The 17,281-nt window shown below is 41.2% G+C and overlaps 1 protein-coding gene across 2 annotated transcripts; it reads right to left on the bottom strand.

The window, feature by feature from the left end:
* Positions 1–1,982: 1,982 nt before the first annotated feature.
* Positions 1,983–14,039, bottom strand: LOC132130361 (5-hydroxytryptamine receptor 2A). 2 transcript variants are annotated; one of them, XM_059542052.1, is made up of 4 exons: positions 14,013–14,039; positions 4,305–4,744; positions 3,893–4,093; positions 1,983–2,698 (listed from the first exon to the last, which is right to left on the bottom strand). In XM_059542052.1, the coding sequence occupies exons 2-4, from the start codon at positions 4,600–4,602 to the stop codon at positions 2,058–2,060; spliced, it is 1,140 nt and encodes a 379-aa protein (XP_059398035.1). In that variant the 5' UTR covers positions 4,603–4,744; positions 14,013–14,039; the 3' UTR covers positions 1,983–2,057. The 2 variants fall into 2 exon arrangements, with proteins under 2 accessions (XP_059398035.1, XP_059398034.1); XM_059542051.1 differs by lacking the exon at positions 14,013–14,039 and adding an exon at positions 5,006–5,262.
* Positions 14,040–17,281: the final 3,242 nt, after the last annotated feature.

The raw sequence follows: 17,281 nt of genomic DNA, 5'->3' as shown, positions 1-17,281 counted from the left end.
GGACTCGTGCTTCTATTGTCTGAACAATCATAGACATATATGAAAAAACATATAAAATAAATAACACGCATGTGTGCTTTAGGAGGTTATAATATGAGGTTATACTGTAAGCATTGTGTTGGCTCTAAACTGCTGGAGGAGTTTAGTTCAAAATGCGGGAGTGGGGTATTTTAGTGGGGTAGTTAAGTTGAGCCAAGAGACCACTTTTTTTTTGGAAAGCCATATTTTGAAAGCAGTTTACTTTAGATCCAAATGGATTATCCCCGAGGATGCACCACATCCTGAAATGTATACGTATTTCAGTAGAACCCATTACTGTCGTGTGCTCACTTTAAACACAAGAAAAAACTAGCTCAACTCACCTCGCTCTCCAATGATGTCAAAATCTGGGAATTTTTTTTTTCTTATACAATATATCAAATACAAATCAAATCAAGAATGCAAAACAAAACTGTCAGTAAAATGTCATTTTTTTAATTTATTGTTGTAGTAACCCCATTATTAATCATTGGTTAATCAAATGAATGTCACCACATGGTGGCACTCTCTCATTATCAATTCACTTTAATGCACTTTAATGTCTTTTACCCAAGTGTAACACAAACAGGCTTGATATCAACTGATTCATCGGAGTCTACAGCAGTATCTGTGCAGTTAAAACATGCTGTGCGATAAAGGAAATAAAACAGTGCAAGGAATCTGTTTGATCAGTGCTCTTATATCAGTAGGAAATAGTTAATGTTTGCTTTGTTCTTGCAGTCAAAACCATCTGACAGATGCTTCACGAGTCCCGAAGGTGCAGTTGCAAAAGAATTGTAGAGAGTGATTCAAAATGCTCTTGTTTCAGGTTTTCCATTGGAGATTAAAATTTAAATTTATTAGAGTAGTTAGATTCTTTGCAATGTGTTTCGGGTCCAACTCTAAACTTTTTTATTGGTAAGGTTGATAGAATCAGATCTCTAATTTCATTTCAAAATTGCCTTTTATTTCAAAGATACTAGAAAAAAATTGTGCACGCACAGCTCAATGACTTTTTAATTAGGAATAACATCTTCGATAGACTCCAGTCAGGTTTTAGAGTTGGTCATAGTACAGAATCGGCTCTTTTGAGGGTGTCTAATGATATCCTACGAGGTGTTGATTCTGGAAACCGCGTTGTCTTGCTGTTGTTAGATCAGCTTAGGGGATTATTTTTCTTCCATTGCCCCCCTTGTGTGTGGGGTTCCACAGGGCTCAATACTGGGACCAATTTTATTTTCCCTTTATATGCTCCCTCTAGGTTCTATTTTTGAAAAATGTGGGATTCAGTATCATCTTTATGCAGATAATTCTCAAATTTATGATATATATTATGAGTGCCATTCAGTGTCTTCATGCATGTTTGGCAGATGTTAAGTGCTGGCTTGCAAATAACTTTCTCCAATTAAATGAGGATAAGACTGAGATCATTTTATTCGGAAATAAGGTGTGTGCGGATGATGCCTGGGGTTGTTTCCTGGGAAAAAACTGTCTAGCGTGTGGAACCTTGGAGTCATTTTTGACTCTGAGCTTAAATTTGAGCAGCAAATCAATGCTGTTGTTAATAATAGTTTCTTCCATCTTAGATCAATATCTAAATTGAAATCTTTTCTTACTTTTAATGATATGGAGAAGGTTCTTCATGCCTTAGTGTCTTCACGTTTGGATTATTGTAATGTATTGTATCTCGGTGTGAGTCAGGCTTCTCTCTCCTGTTTGCAGCTCGTTCAGAACTCAGCTGCCAGACTTTTAACGGGTACTAAGAAGAGAGAACACATTACTCCGGTTTTTAATGGTGTACCTCATATCATTGTGGGCATATTCACAGAAATAGCTTGCAAAATAAGGCAGTGCTTCTGTTACACAGGAACAACACATTATTATTTTTTTAAACTCACAAACAATGTGTCATGTCAAATTCTGGTAGTCATTAAAGGGATGGGAAGTCTGGCAGCCTCATATTGGAAATATGTAGATGTAGGTCAAGATGGTCAACCAGTGAATTAATCGACCAGTCAATTATTGATCAGTTTTAACCATTAAGCTGTAACTTTGTCAATATCATCATATGGCCTGGGCCTTCTTCTGTGGCACAGCTTTATGATATTACATCTTAGATAGCGAGCAAAGGCTTGTCGATACGTCTTGTTGAAAAGGGTGTAGATCAGAGGATTCACTCCAGAGGAGATATATCCCACCCAGACAAAAAAGTGAATGAGGTCATAGAGATGCTCGCTGCAGTTGTCCTGACAGATGGCGATCAGCACATTGGTGATGAAGAACGGACACCACATGACCAGGAAGAGAAAGAAGACAATCCCCAAGACTTTGGAGGCTCGACGCTCATTGTTCAAAGACTGAAGCATGCCGCGTCTGCTTTGGCCTCGTGGACCTTGTGAAGACTTGTTGGAGGAGGACTTGCTGTTCAGCAGACTTGTGACACTTCTCTGAACAGATAAATGTTTGGGGGTGCTCCTGCTCTCTTGCGGGAAGGAAGCGCTGTGCCTCTGGAGATGACGGAGAGTAAGGTAATAGCAGACCACCATGATGACCAGAGGAACGAAGAAGGCCACAGATGAGCCAACAAGGACGAAACGAGGCTCATTCAGGGTGCAAGTGCTATTTACAAACACCTTCTTCTTGTCCTGGAAACCCATTACTGGAATGGGCAGCGACAACACTGAAAGAAAAAGAGCAAGAAGAATGACGAATCAGTTCAGAAAGCATGTTTGCATCCCACAGATTAAATGTAAGTGTGAACATATTTACTGGTGTGAACAGTCACACAAAGCCATTTCATTTCAGGTTGCTACACTAAAAAAAGGAAAAGCAATTTAATATCTATGTTTAGTGGCCTGTTATTGATTTATAACACATAACCATGTATATGAGTCCCATTTTAAAATTGCAGATTTTGAAATGTTAAATGAAGCATAAAAATAAATAATACATTTATTTTTGGTTTATCATGTCATTTCTCCCTACAATTAGAAAAAAATAAATTATGCTATATTATTTTTGGTCAGTTTTGTAGTGGGTCTAACTGATCAATTCAAAACGGCCTGATTTTCTCTGTATTTTCAGTGAAACAGTGAAAAATAACAAATCTAACCTTTTTTTTATTTCTATGTTTTTATAAAAAGCATGCAGTTTTTTTCACTGTGCAATCCAGGGACATATGTTCAATAAATAAGTTTGCTATATAATACCAAACCAAGTGCATATCGAATGGAAGCCAGATCTGAAATGGAAAATTGTGACAGACTTTTAGTGTGAGGCAAAGAAGTATTTGCATGACTTGCAAAGACAAACATCTTTTGGTCCAGAGACCAGTAGTAGCATTTGCTCATTAAAAGTCAAAAGAGAAATGCACCAAGCCCTTCCCACAAAAAAACATTATAACACATACTAAGATAATGAAAACTCTTAACCAAGAACGGGAGAAGCATCTTCTGGATATGGTGCATGCATGACTGCAAGCTTCTTCAAAATTAGCCTTGGCGAAAAGTTTTGCAGAACCTCTAACTAAAAAGAGATGCTCATAGGGTTGGTGAGTGTTAAGCACAAAACCATAAGAAGAACTGTGCAGAAATATCAATCTTTATGCATCAGAAATGCTAAAATCATACAGAAAATATGGTTGACGGAGCCAAAAGGTGCACAGTCCTGATGCAGCAGAATTCACTTCTCTTCTCAGTTCCTGTTAGTGCTGTGTACTCTCTAGGTTAAGATGTCAAGCAAAGTTGGCGCACCGGGAAGCACACAAAAACAGGGTCAGAATGCTAGCCTGACTAATGTGTTGATTCAGTACTGTATATCATCATTAACAACAACAATATCTTTTGTATTTCTGAACTGGATGCTTCATTCTCACCTACAGAAACTGTCCAGACACTGATTATTTTGATCATGGTCTTGTGAAGTGAGTTGCTCTGGCTGTATTTGATTGGATTACGGATGCCGATATAGCGGTCCAGAGAGATGGCGCACAGGTGCATGATGGAGGCTGTGGAGAAGAGCACGTCAAGGAAGATCCACAAGGGACACAGCAGTTCAGGGAGAGGCCAGGTGTTATCTGGAAACAGACAACAAGAGGAGACGTTTCAGAGACACATGAGTAGTGTTAATAAACCATTGTAACACTTCAGTTTAGGGACCTAAACTCACTATCAACTCATTGCTTATAAGCATGCATATTACTAGAATTTTGGACTTTTTTGAGTTTTTTAGAAATAGAGCCTGGGTAGCCTTTAGTTTTTTGTGTTTTTTTGTAGTATAGTACTTACTGTAAAGAATAATAATTAGAGCGGCTGGCATTACTAGGAATCCCACCAGCATGTCTGCCACGGCCAGTGAGCACAGGAAGTAGTTGGTGGCATTGTGCAGTTTTCTCTCGATGGACACAGCCATAATTACCAGTATATTCCCAGCAACAGTAAAAAAAATAAACCCCAGAATGAACAGGGCTGGCCAGTTCTTCTCCATAGGTTGTGTGTCCTCTAATTCTGTGAGGTTGGATTTGAAATAGCTGTGGTTGAGGTCCAAAGAGACATTCCAGGGAAGAGTAACGTTCAACAAGGCCATCGTGGTAGAAGTAAAACTGAAGTCTGATAGGGCTCTAAGCAGCAGCTGTCAGTGTTGATTCTGTGCGATCAGTCTCAGGTGTCAACTGACTTCAGGCCGTTTTTGTTAGAACTGCTTTCTCTTGAGGTTGTGCATCCTACACCTAAAACAGATGGAAATACTGGTTAGACAGACAGACAGATCAGATCAGATAGATATGCGTTACTCTGACAACTGTCTGAATTGCCCACAAATGCTGAACCCAGACTTTATTTCAAAGCCTCTGTATAATGAGCAATGTATTATTATCATTATTTGTTATTGTTAGTATTATCATCATTATAAAGACAGCATGAGATGCATGCATATTGTTGCATCACATTGTATTTGAATATTGCACTCTACTCAGTAAAGTTATACCTACTTGTTATATCTTGTCTCAGTTTGAATCCAGCCTGGCATAACTCACATAAACACATAAACACCTTAGTCAGTTCATATTTGTGAGGGATAAACTTTCAGTCTTTACAATGACATGAGCTGTATAATGTTCCCAGATCACTTATATTTATTAACTCACAACTTTCAAACCCCTTTTATCGTCTAGAAAGATGTTTCATTAGCTAAACAACTGACAACAGTACAATTCTGTACTTCTGGCCTTCACATCCTTGTTTTCATTTCTGACAAACATGAAATATGACTAAGGTCTATGAGATTACACAGCTGCAAGTGGGAGCAAGATGTTCTATGTTCCTAACACAAAGTTATCTAAACTATATTTATAGTTAATGGTATTTTTATGTCCTTTCTGGAGCAGCCGTGGTCACTGTGTACAGTACATCACTGTATGAAAGTGTGACATTAACATTATCTTCTTTTATGTTTTCTAGGGAAGAAAGAAGGACATAAGGGCGTGGAACAACTTGAGGGGGAGTAATGATGAAAGCACTCATTATTAGGTAAAGTATTGCTATGTGTGTGATTCTTTTCTTCAAACTCGGATGATGAGAAGTGTAAATAAATGTGACTTGATTTGCATAGCTCACATTGATTTGCCTGTTATCACCAAGAAACTGCTGTCTTGACTTGTAGTCTGTAATATTTCTTAATCTTTCACTTTTTGCCTTTGGCAAAACATGACTCAGTGATTGTCAAATTGCATGTGTATTACAGAAATTAGAAGGAATAAACTCTTCATTTGCAAAGGTTTCGCAAAACAGTGTAACAAGGAAAAAAGAAGAGAAGAGGAGAAGAGAAGAGTGTGTGAACTTCATGTGTTTTTATGCGTATATTCGGTAACTTTTTACAGTGACGGGAAAATGAGCATAAAAGTTACTTATTAATTTATAGTAAATACTAGTGTTTTTGAACCGTACTATAGTAAAGTGTATTATACTGTATATATTATAGTATTTATAGCACTTTGTTAATGAATGCTAAAGAATACTGTAGTATTAACTAAAGTGAACTGATAAAATGAAATAAATACTGTAATATACTTTAGTTTTTACTACAGTAAACTGTAGTGTATTTTAGTATATTAGGCTATACCCTATAGTTATACAAAATATAGTACAGTATTGGGTAAAGTAATTTGTTTAATTAGTATGGTTGTTATATTAGCCTACCACAGCAACTGTAGAAGTACGGCAGCAAAGTACTTTACTATAGTATGGTTCAAAAACACTATAGTATTTACTATAAAATAGTATTTTTTCATGTGGGCCGTGTGTCTGTTTTCCGACAGTTTAGATCCCGTCAGTTTTGTGTTCTGCGCGAGACTCAAATGCTTCCCACACAAATTTAAAGGCTGCTGTCGGTTAATGAAGATTTGACGAAAGAACTCGCGGCTCGATTGGACTCTAGTCGTTTCAGAAAGTGATAAGACTTTCAGTATTATGCACATCGCCATGTCTGATTTCACTTTTGTTACTGTCGCTGTGGTTATTGGTAAGGAAAACGGGCTTGACTCCTGTTGCACATTCATACACAAATTATTCTAAACACAAGTGTTAGCTGCTGTGTGAACGGGACATTTGGAGACATACACCTGTACAGAAAATGTGGTTGACAATCCCAAAAACTGACAGTGTGAACGTAGCCCTTAACTGCTTTCCTCTCGGCATTTAAGAACTCTGCCAGAAATGCCAGTAGGGTGAGAACTAGTTCAGCAGTATATCAGTTTAGCCCTGAAAGAGTAAATGTCAATGCAAAGCAGCTCTTGTGCACTTTACTCTCAACTTGTGAGTAGGGGAGGTTTTTTTTTTTTGTCAACAGACATTTACAATATTTTTTTCTTAATGGATTAATAGTGCAATCTTTGTTTTTATATGGCAGGAAAATGTATGCAAATTTTTTGAAAATATATGTGACCTTGGACCACAAAGCCAGTCTAAATCTTTTGGGGAATTTAGATTTATTCATCACCTGAAAGCTGAATAAATACACTTTGCATTGATGTATGGTAATGTATTAGGATCTGACAATATTTGGACGAGATACAGCAATTTGAAAATCTCCTTTAAAGTTGTCCAAATTAAGTTTTTAGCAATGCAAGTTACTGATCAAAAATTAAGTTTTGATATATTTACGATAGGAAATGTACAAAATACCTTCATGGAACATGATCTTTACTTAATATACTAATGATTTTTGGCATAAAAGAAAAATAGATAAATTTGACTCATACAATGTTTTTTTTGTAAGTATGGCTGAAAAAGAAGAAAATGCGTGTTTTCCTGAGTACCGACCTTAAGTCAAATGAGATCGATAACCTAAAGAGGGCTGTGCCATCAAGACAACCCTGAAATATTGATAAACTGAAGGTTTGTGGGGAGGGATGGTCAGAAGTCTTGTAAGCTAGCTGCAGGAAGTGTTTAGTAGAGATATTGCTGCAAAAGGAAGATCTAAAGGTGTCACGTCCCCGGGCTGATCTGTCTGTTTTTCCCTATAGTGTGTGTGGTTGTTTACACTTACCATGTGCTTCTGTGTCACCGTGGTGCCCGTCTCCGCCCTCTTGTTTCATTATTATCTTGTTATTGGTCACCATCACCTGCTCTGCATCATGTTAATCACTCCTTCTCTATTTAGTCTCCTCATGTGCGCTGTCTGTTGTCAGATCGTTGTGTTGTTCTCTTATTTTTCTTCTCTGCTTTGAAATTCAAGCCTGTCTAATAAACTGACCTTTTGAGCACCTGCAAGATCCCCTCAGATCAGCCGTCACCCAGCAGGGCATTCTCTTGGGCCAGCATTAACCCTCCTCACAGGCAGGGCCCGTGACTGGGGAACTTCAGTGTGGGAGGCCCGGGCTCCCTTTTGAGCTTCTTTTGAGCACTTTTGATGGGAGATGGTCAAGTTATTTGACCGTTCTGCGTGGGGTGATGAAGCAGCAGCCCAGCTGGCACAGCTACGGCAAGGAGGCCATTCAGTGACTGAATTTGCCATTGAATTCAAAACCTTAGCAGCAGTCTGTGACTGGAATGAGGGGTCTTGCAGAGCTGTGTTCCATGCTGGACTGGATGAGGAGATCCAAGACAAGATCGCCACCCAGGAGCTTCCACGCAGCTTTGATGATTTGGTCGACTTGGCCCTCCGTGTAATGAGCCGCCTTCGCCTTCGTCGCCAACAATCGACTGCTCGCACTTCTTGGAGGGTGAGAGAAATGAGCAGCGACTCCACCCCGGTCCTGCCTCTGCCATCTCCTGCTGACCCTGAACCTATGCAGGTGGGACGTCTGCATCTCACTCCTCAGCAGAAGCAAGAGAGACTCACCCGGGGCTTATGTTTCTACTGTGGGAGGGCTGGACACTTCGTCCGAAAATGCCCGCTAAAAGCCAGGGCCCATCAGTAGCCAGGAGGATTCTGGTGGGCACATCTCCTCTTAATTTCCCCCACTCTTCCTGCACACTTCTTCCCGTGGGTGTCCAGTTTAGAGGTTCCAGTCACTCCTGTTCGGCCCTGGTGGATTGAACAGGGCTGTTTCATTATTATATTGTTATTGGTCACCATCACCTGCTCTGCATCATGTTAATCACTCCTTCTCTATTTAGTCTCCTCATGTGCGCTCTCTGTTGTCAGATCGTTGTGTTGTTCTCGTTCATGTCTCAGCTCTGTCCACATCTCTCGTTTGGTCTGCACAGAGATTGTGCGTGTTTTTTGTTTGTTTATTTTTCTTCTCTGCTTTGAAATTCAAGCCTGTCTAATAAACTGACCTTTTGAGCACCTGCAAGATCCCCTCAGATCAGCCGTCACCCAGCAGGGCATTCTCTTGGGCCAGCATTAACCCTCCTCACAGGCAGGGCCCGTGACTGGGGAACTTCAGTGTGGGAGGCCTGGGCTCCCTTTTGTGCTTCTTTTGAGCACTTTTGACGGGAGATGGTCAAGTTATTTGACCGTTCTGCGTGGGGTGATGAAGCAGCAGCCCAGCTGGCATGGCTACGGCAAGGAGGCCATTCAGTGACTGAATTTGCCATTGAATTCAAAACCTTAGCAGCAGTCTGTGACTGGAATGAGGGGTCTTGCAGAGTTGTGTTCCATGCTGGACTGGATGAGGAGATCCAAGACAAGATCGCCACCCAGGAGCTTCCACGCAGCTTTGATGATCTGGTCGACTTGGCCCTCCGTGTAATGAGCCGCCTTTGCCTTCGTCGCCAACAATCGACTGCTCGCACTTCTTGGAGGGTGAGAGAAATGAGCAGCGACTCCACCCCGGTCCTGCCTCTGCCATCTCCTGCTGACCCTGACCCTGCGTCTCACTCCTCAGCAGAAGCAAGAGAGACTCACCCGGGGCTTATTTTTCTACTGTGGGAGGGCAGGACACTTCGTCGGAAAATGCCCGCTAAAAGACAGGGCCCATCAGTAGCCAGGGGGATTCTGGTGGGCACATCTCCTCTTAATTTCCCCCACTCTTCCCGCACACTTCTTCCCGTGGGTGTCCAGTTTGGAGGCTCCAGTCACTCCTGTTTGGCCCTGGTGGATTCTGGGGCTGGTGGTAGTTTCATGGACATGGCACTGGCCAAGCAGTGGGGAATTCCTGCCTTTTCCCTCTCTTCTCCTATCTCTGTTCGGTCTCTTGATGACTCCCCTATCACCACCATCACTCACCTCACCCCTCCTGTAAGTCTTATCATTTCGGGTAATCATCATGAGATAACCGAGCTGTACCTTCTTGACTCCCCAAGTGCCCCCGTGGTTCTGGGACACCCGTGGTTGGTGCAGCACGGCCCTCATGTGGATTGGGCCAGAAACTCAGTTTTGTCTTGGAAGCAGGTGGGGTCCCTCTCCTGGGATGTGGAGAGGAGAGTGCTGGAGGCCATACGAGAGAGAGAGGTGCCAAGGGGGTGCCCAGAGGGTAGACTTTTCATGCCGGCTGTGCTGCGCCCTGAAGTCCTCCAGTGGGGGCATTCATCAAAGTTAGTCTGTCATCCTGGGGTTCGGAGATCTCTGGCTGCCATCCGCCAGCAATTTTGGTGGCCATCCATGGCCCAGGACATCAGGCAGTTTGTGTTTGCCTGCCCAATTTGCGCCCAGAACAAGAGTTCTAATCAGCCTCCTGTTGGTCTGCTACACCCCTTACCCATCCCCTCCCGCCCCTGGTCACACATAGCCCTTGACTTTGTCACTGGTCTTCCACCATCAAGGGGTAACACGGTAGTATTGACGGTGGTTGATCGCTTCTCTAAGCCCATTTCATCCCCCTTCCCAAACTGCCTTCAGCTAAGGAGACAGCTCAAGTGGTGGTTGACCACATCTTCCCGGATTCATGGCCTTCCAGTGGACGTGGTTTCTGATAGGGGGCCACAGTTTGGAAGTCTGGAAGGAGTTCTGTCAACAGATCGGGGCCTCTACAAGTCTGTGGTCAGGTTTTCACCCTCAGACCAATGGGCAGTCCGAGCAGGCAAACCAGGTTCTGGAACAAGCTCTCCGCTGCCTGACGTCCCATAATCTGAGTTCTTGGAGCCAACAGTTATCCTGGATTGAATATGCCCATAACTCCTTGCCAGTGGCGGCCACTGGTATGTCTCCATTCCAGTGCTCCATTGGTTTTCAACCTCCTATGTTCCCCTCACAGGAGCCCTGCTGCTGTTTCATCTGCCTTAGCCTTCGTCCGCAGGTGTTGCCACACCTGGAGGAGGGCTGAGGAAACCTTGGCTCGGGTTTCCATACGAACCAAAGCAGCGTCTGACCGTCACCGTATTCCTGCTCCCTGCTACGCATGTGGTCAGAGAGTATGGCTGTCAACCAAGGACCTTCCACCCTGGGTGGCTTCTCGCAAGTTAGCCCCCAGGTTCATGGGGCCATATCAGATCACCAAGGTATTGAGTCCGGTGGCGGTAAAGCTCAAGTTACCTCCCATACTTGGTCGGGTATACCCAGTCTTTCATGTTTCTCGGGACAAGCCCGTGTTTCATTCTCGCCTGAACTCATCTGGTACTAACCCTCCCCCTCCCCGTCTAGTGGATGGTTCCCCAGCCTTCACTGTCAGGAGGTTGCTGGAGGTCAGACATCGAGGTCGGGCATTTCAGTATCTGGTGGACTGGGAGGGATATGGTCTGGATGAGAGGAGTTGGGTCCCGGCCCGGGATATTCTGGATCGCTCGCTGATCGAGGACTTCAACAGGCAGCCAAGGGGCACTCCTGGGGAGGGGGGTAATGTCACGTCCCCGGGCTGATCTGTCTGTTTTTCCCTATAGTGTGTGTGGTTGTTTACACTTACCATGTGCTTCTGTGTCACCGTGGTGCCCCGTCTCTGCATCATGTTAATCACTCCTTCTCTATTTAGTCTCCTCATGTGTGCTGTCAAATCGTTGTGTTGTTCTCGTTCATGTCTCAGCTCTGTCCACATATCTCGTTTGGTCTGCACAGAGATCGTGCCCATTTTGTTTTTCATCCTTTAGTTTTCTTTTCCCTCTTTCTCCTGCTTTCAGGCAGCGCTACTCTTCAGCCCTCCTGTGCTCGTGATCACCGATCGCCGTCACTCCTCTTCTTCGCCGTGCCGCAGCGTGCCACCAGTTACCCGCCTCAACAGCGCCCCCACCTCCCTGTCAGTTTATCTGGGCATTGCATCAGTGGATGTTCCAAGTGGAATTCGTCCAGGAGGCTCTTTTGGATCTGTTCCAGGCTGCCCTGTTCCTGGATAGTTTTTAATTTGTTTATCTTTTCTTCTCTGCTTTGAAATTCAAGCCTGTCTAATAAACTGACCTTTTGAGCACCTGCAACTGAGTCCCAGTCTCGCTCTGACAAAAGGTTACTAAATTCACTTAATTTCCTCAAATGATTTCTCAGTTTATGCAGCAAAGATGTAAAAAGTCCAGACATTTTCAAAGTGTTCACAAACCTATAGGCTATCATGTATCTAATGTATGTATTAGGTGAGTCATGTTCACTGCTGGCTGCCAATATTACTCTTTTGTCATAAAGTTTAACGATCATACCAAACCTGTTACAAAAAAAAAAAGAAAAGAAAAGAAAAGAAAAGAAAAGAAAGGGCAAGCTGGGGCATCAGAGGCTGGATCAACTACGAAAGAACTTTTAAAAATTCTTAAGACAAATTCCAAGAAGTTTATTCATAAATAAAATTCTTTGAAAATGTTTAAACATTTTCTAGAGAACATCGTTGTTTTTCTTCACATGACTCAAGAATACCACAACACCACAAACATGCTTTCTCATTCATGAAATAATGACTTAAAAACCACTAACAAACGGTTGCATTACATAAAATAAAATGTTATGTGAAATGTGACAAAACCAGAATGGCACTCTCTACTCTCTGCAGAACTTGTTACATGGTCCAAATTTACATTACAGTACAACATTATACTTATGTTTACCCTTTTGTCTAGATGGTGATGAAACTGAAAGAAAAACACGTTTGCTGGTGTTCAGCTACTGTAAATCTAATTGTTTTCTAATAATATTTCAGTTTTTGGATAATTAAAATATATTTCAATATGGTGTTACTGTAGAATTGCAGCAGACCACTGTCTTATTCAGTTTTGTATTATGTTAGATTTTGAACTAGTTTAACAGTTTTGAAAAGAGTATGTAAATGTGCAAACCTGTCAGACTTGTGTTCCTGTTTTGTTGTGTTTCTGTCCCCATGTGCTCCCCGTGACCCAGTTTCTCCCTTCTTTGATTGTGTTCATTTGATTCAGGTGTGTCTTGTCAATAACCCTCGTGTCATGTATTTAAACTGTTGTTTGCCCTATGTTCCCTGTCTGGTATTGGTCATCTCCTGAGGGTGTTACGTGTGTCTCCTGTCCACCCTGTGTTGCCCTTCGGTTTGTCTATTAAACACTATTATTCCTGTGACTCTTATGTATCCGTGTTCTTTGCTCCAACACAGTACGCACTGAGAACAAAGAACAAAACCGGCCTGTAGAGCTTTGTGGTTATGTCTGGGTGAGAAAATAATTCATGCAATAGTTGTTGAATGCATTTGGACTGCTGTGGTGCAGTATAAAAGAACTGTATTCTCAAGAATGTTTTGTGAACGCAATCCCAGGACAACTTCAAGAATACAGTTTCATACAGTTCTAGTACAACTGGCAATGCCAGCGGGTCATATTGAGGGCTCAGATTTCCTTATCATATGTAACTGGGAGTTTTGAAAACGACGCTTTTTCAAAATTTAATTCTGAAATATATTTCTTGCAAACTAAATGATTTCAGACTGCTGTGGCAACCTGCTGTCCTGAATCTAACTTCATGTGTAACATTCAGAAAAAAAGATTTCAATATGTTGCACTTCATAGACACTGCAATTGGTTAATATGTCATACAGTTTGGAGAAGATAAGACCTGGTACAGGCATGGCATTGATGTTACTGATCTTTAAAATAGTCTCGTGAATAAACCTGTTCAGGATGAAAGACAAGCGAGATATTATTATTATTATTATTATTCTAAACTTTACTCTAAATAAAAATCAAATTAAATGACAACTAGAAAAAAAGCCATTGAACATTTCCAGCGTTATTGCCAAATTTGTCGTCAGCAAAATGCAAAATGTATAATGATTATAAAACACAAAATTGATGAATTAACCAATTTTACAATATGTGATATGAATCGTTGTTTATTCCAACAGAAACTAAAATAAATGTAAAATAAATGTAAAATAAATGTATGCCTTCATACAGTTTGTAAAATCTTGTATGAACGTCGTTATACGACAATATTTTGGTTTGGATGACAAATTATTTTCTAATATAAGAGAGTTTTGAATTCGATGCCCGAAACCAACATATAATTTCACCGCAAAAAGAAAGAAAAAAACTTTATAGGTAAAATTATTTTGGACATTTAGCCTTAGTTATTTAGATGAGCTGTTATAACTCTTCAGCTCATGTCTCTCCTGTTGTATAAATACTACAGACTCCTAAACTAACCCCAGTCAAACGCAGAAGCAGCACACAGTGTCTTACCTTCTCCTCGTGGACGCGCTGTGCTCGTGCTGTCTCTCAGTCAGCGCGCGAGCGCTTCATTTATCGGCGCTGCAATGAGGGCAGGACATTACATGACAAACCTGCTGTTTCAATATCATCCGTTCCTGATGCACAATCAGACTAGAGCTGGTGTGTAGCCTAGAACTATTTATTATAGGTCAATGAATTACTTTAAATAGGTGTTTCATAATAATAATAATAATACAACAGAGATGGTTGTTCTGATGCTTTAACATATAGCCTAACTCAATGCATTATGCAAGTTTTTTAAACCTGCAAGTAGTGCCTAAAATTAGGCTACGTGTTGTTACTCAACATTTTGTACACGCATTTTTCCATCAGTTTAACTTGTTCAAAACCCCCTTTCCCTCATTTCATTTTAAACTGCAACATTTGAAATTGAGCAACGCTTTAGATACACGTTAATCCTCTTTCCACCATAGCCAGAGTCGCGTGTTAAAGATAAATAAAATAATTAAACAATCATGTCCAGACTGCAGGGAAATCAGATTTTTCTTTAAATCAGATCTTTTAAGGCAGACTGTCCGCTCCAGAGGTGAAAACCATAGAGTAAATGTGATTTTTATGAAATCTAGTATTTTGAAAGTAGTATTTTACTTATACTAAATATAGGCTCAAAGATGCACTGGTAAAAGAGACATGCCAGTGTAAAACGAGAAACGAGATTTGTGAGAGCTATAGCGTTTATTTTCAAAAACCAAAATAAAACTGAAAACAGATAATAATAAAAGATAATAATAATAATTAATACATAAAAAAATATAAAAAATGCAATAAAAAACAAAATGTACAATTTTTTTTGCTTAGCCTAATTAGTTTATTGTACTTTAACAGTTCTTACAATCTTGCACTAGATGGGCTAGTTTTGGCCTCATTGCCGGCTGCAGTCATGTCCTCATCTCAGAAACACCTGTGATTCACAACTAGGCTACTGCTAATGAACTCGCATTCATATAAAGCAGCCTTGTGGACAAGTTTGGGTGAGTAAGGGCAAGATGGTAGGGTGTCCACTTGTCCCGCGTAGCGCGTGCGCGCACAGCGTTTGAAGCCCAATTCATGCGTCCCACAAATTGAGACTGTGTGTGTCACGCATAATCAATGCTTGCTCAAAAAAAGTTGGTCGCTCTATATCTTCGAGTCCCAGGCAGCCAAACGAACATTACTTGACAGTTCAGCACGCTACTGTTGCCACACCCACCCCTCAGTTGAACTGCTGACTAGGTTATTGTCAACTTTTTCGTTGTTGTCATGACAGCGCACGCACGTGCATACCAGACACACTGGGAAGGAACTTTTAGATGCACGCTTTCCAATTCGAAAAATGGAGAAAGTCAGGCACCGCCATCATCAATTAAAAAAAGAGAAGGTGTGTCCTGTTTCAAACTGTTTTTTTTTCATCTGGCATATTCATCTGCGCCTGCCTTTACTAACATGCAAGTTCACCATCCTTTCTCCCCCTTCTCGTTCCGTGAACCTCTGGAGTTGTGAGTTTAGACTTTTTTTTAACTGTTCCTGTGGTGTTGAGCAACTACAATTCATTTTAATCCTATAATGTTATATTATAATGTATTTAAAGTGAATAAATTGTAATGAAAAATAAATAAAATAGCTAAAGTAAATCGTAAGTGGAAGTGCATCTGTCAATTCTGTCATGAGCATACATCAGCAATTACACATGTTTAGGGGAATAGGGCATTATTAATATACCATGTAAGGTGGTATGTGCTAGAAATGGGTAAACCACTATCAGTGAGTCTGCCCATGGGGTGGGGGCACCGCCGCAAGGCAGTGTCCCACATTGTCCCTCAGAAACATACCCCTTGTCCCCCCTTACTTATTAGCAGGTGGTCATATAGCAAGATGTTGTATTTTCAGAAATAAACTGCTGCAGAAAAAGCTAAATGTCATGCAAAATGTAATGTGTACACTCATTACAGATGCAGTGGAGTAGGCTAAAGACAGATATACTAATTCAAATATAGTGAAGTTGTTGATATCTTTGATACTGATAATCTTTGATAAAGCTACAGAGTATCCAAAAAAATACTCAACAGTAATTAATAATTTACTCAAATACTTTACACCTCTGGTCCACACACTATAATTTGCATGTGATCAAATCAGATTTGTGTCATGACTAACTTGTCGATTTCAAACCATGCACCTTCAAACGGTTTGAATCAGATTTTTTTTTTTAAAAAGAAAAAAAGAAAGGGGGCATTTTTATGTGCGTCAGTTTTTTTTCTCACAGGATTGGTCTACTTTTAAACTGTTACCGTTCGTGGGTTGATTTTTCCCCGAGGGTTAAAAGTTTTAAATATTGCATAACTTACATTTGACTGAACGCTTGTATTAAAACATTTTGCATTCAACCTGTGACAGAACTACGCTGTTTTTTTATTATTAGCGGGGGGCCACTATAGGAACCCTTAAGCCGCCTTTCCACTGCACACGACATTCGGACACGATTGTCGCATTTCTCCCTCTAGCGGCAGTCGCGCAGAACTTTCAAACTGGTCGTGCAGCAACCGTTACCTTGGCATATTCACCATGGTAAAATTAATAATTTTAATGAACATAGTTAATTTATGAATGCATCGTCACAAATCAGGTGACCCCCAAAATAAAAACAGTAGGTTTTATGGGGCTAATCAACGTAAATAATGGTTTAATAATTATTAAATAATTATTTCTGCCATAAGTATTATAAACCACCATTTTACAGAAATAGTGTTTAAAGGATAATGTTAATGTTAACAAAATATTGGTAATTCTGACCTCGCACCGATAGTTTTGATTAGAATACATCACATCCGGTCGGGCGTTCACATACGGTCTAGTCGCAGAAGTTCAAATATTTGAACGTATCCGAGGCTCAAATTGGGGAAGTCGTGGCCTGGTGGTTAGAGAATCGGACTCCCAATCGAAGGGTTGTGGGTTCGAGTCCCGGGCCGGCAGGAATTGTGGGTGGGGGGAGTGCATGTACAGTTCTCTCACCACCCTCAATACCGCGACTGAGGTGCCCTTGAGCAAGGCACCGAACCCCCAACTGCTCCCCGGGCGCCGCAGCATAAAAAATGGCTGCCCACTGCTCCGGGTGTGTGTTCACAGTGTGTGTGTGTGTTCACTGCTCTGTGTGTGTGCACTTCGGATGGGTTAAATGCAGAGCACAAATTCTGAGTATGGGTCACCATACTTGGCCGAATGTCACTTCACTTAAAATCAGA

This window comes from Carassius carassius, chromosome 47 (genome assembly GCF_963082965.1).
Source record: "Carassius carassius chromosome 47, fCarCar2.1, whole genome shotgun sequence".
Lineage (NCBI taxonomy): Eukaryota > Metazoa > Chordata > Actinopteri > Cypriniformes > Cyprinidae > Carassius > Carassius carassius.
The sequence above is the reverse complement of the archived record's forward strand: the minus strand, read 5'-3'. Positions and strand labels throughout refer to the sequence as shown.

What these genes read in the sequence shown, in the direction of transcription:
- LOC132130361 (XM_059542052.1), bottom strand. Translation starts at nt 4,602, where the DNA reads ATGGCCTTGTTGAACGTTACTCTTCCCTGGAATGTCTCTTTGGACCTC. An exon ending in TCTAATTATTATTCTTTACA is followed by an intron (nt 4,094 to 4,304) that starts GTAAGTACTATA and finishes GTCTGTTTCCAG; the next exon opens with ATAACACCTGGCCTCTCCCT. An exon ending in TGTCTGGACAGTTTCTGTAG is followed by an intron (nt 2,699 to 3,892) that starts GTGAGAATGAAG and finishes TTTTTCTTTCAG; the next exon opens with TGTTGTCGCTGCCCATTCCA.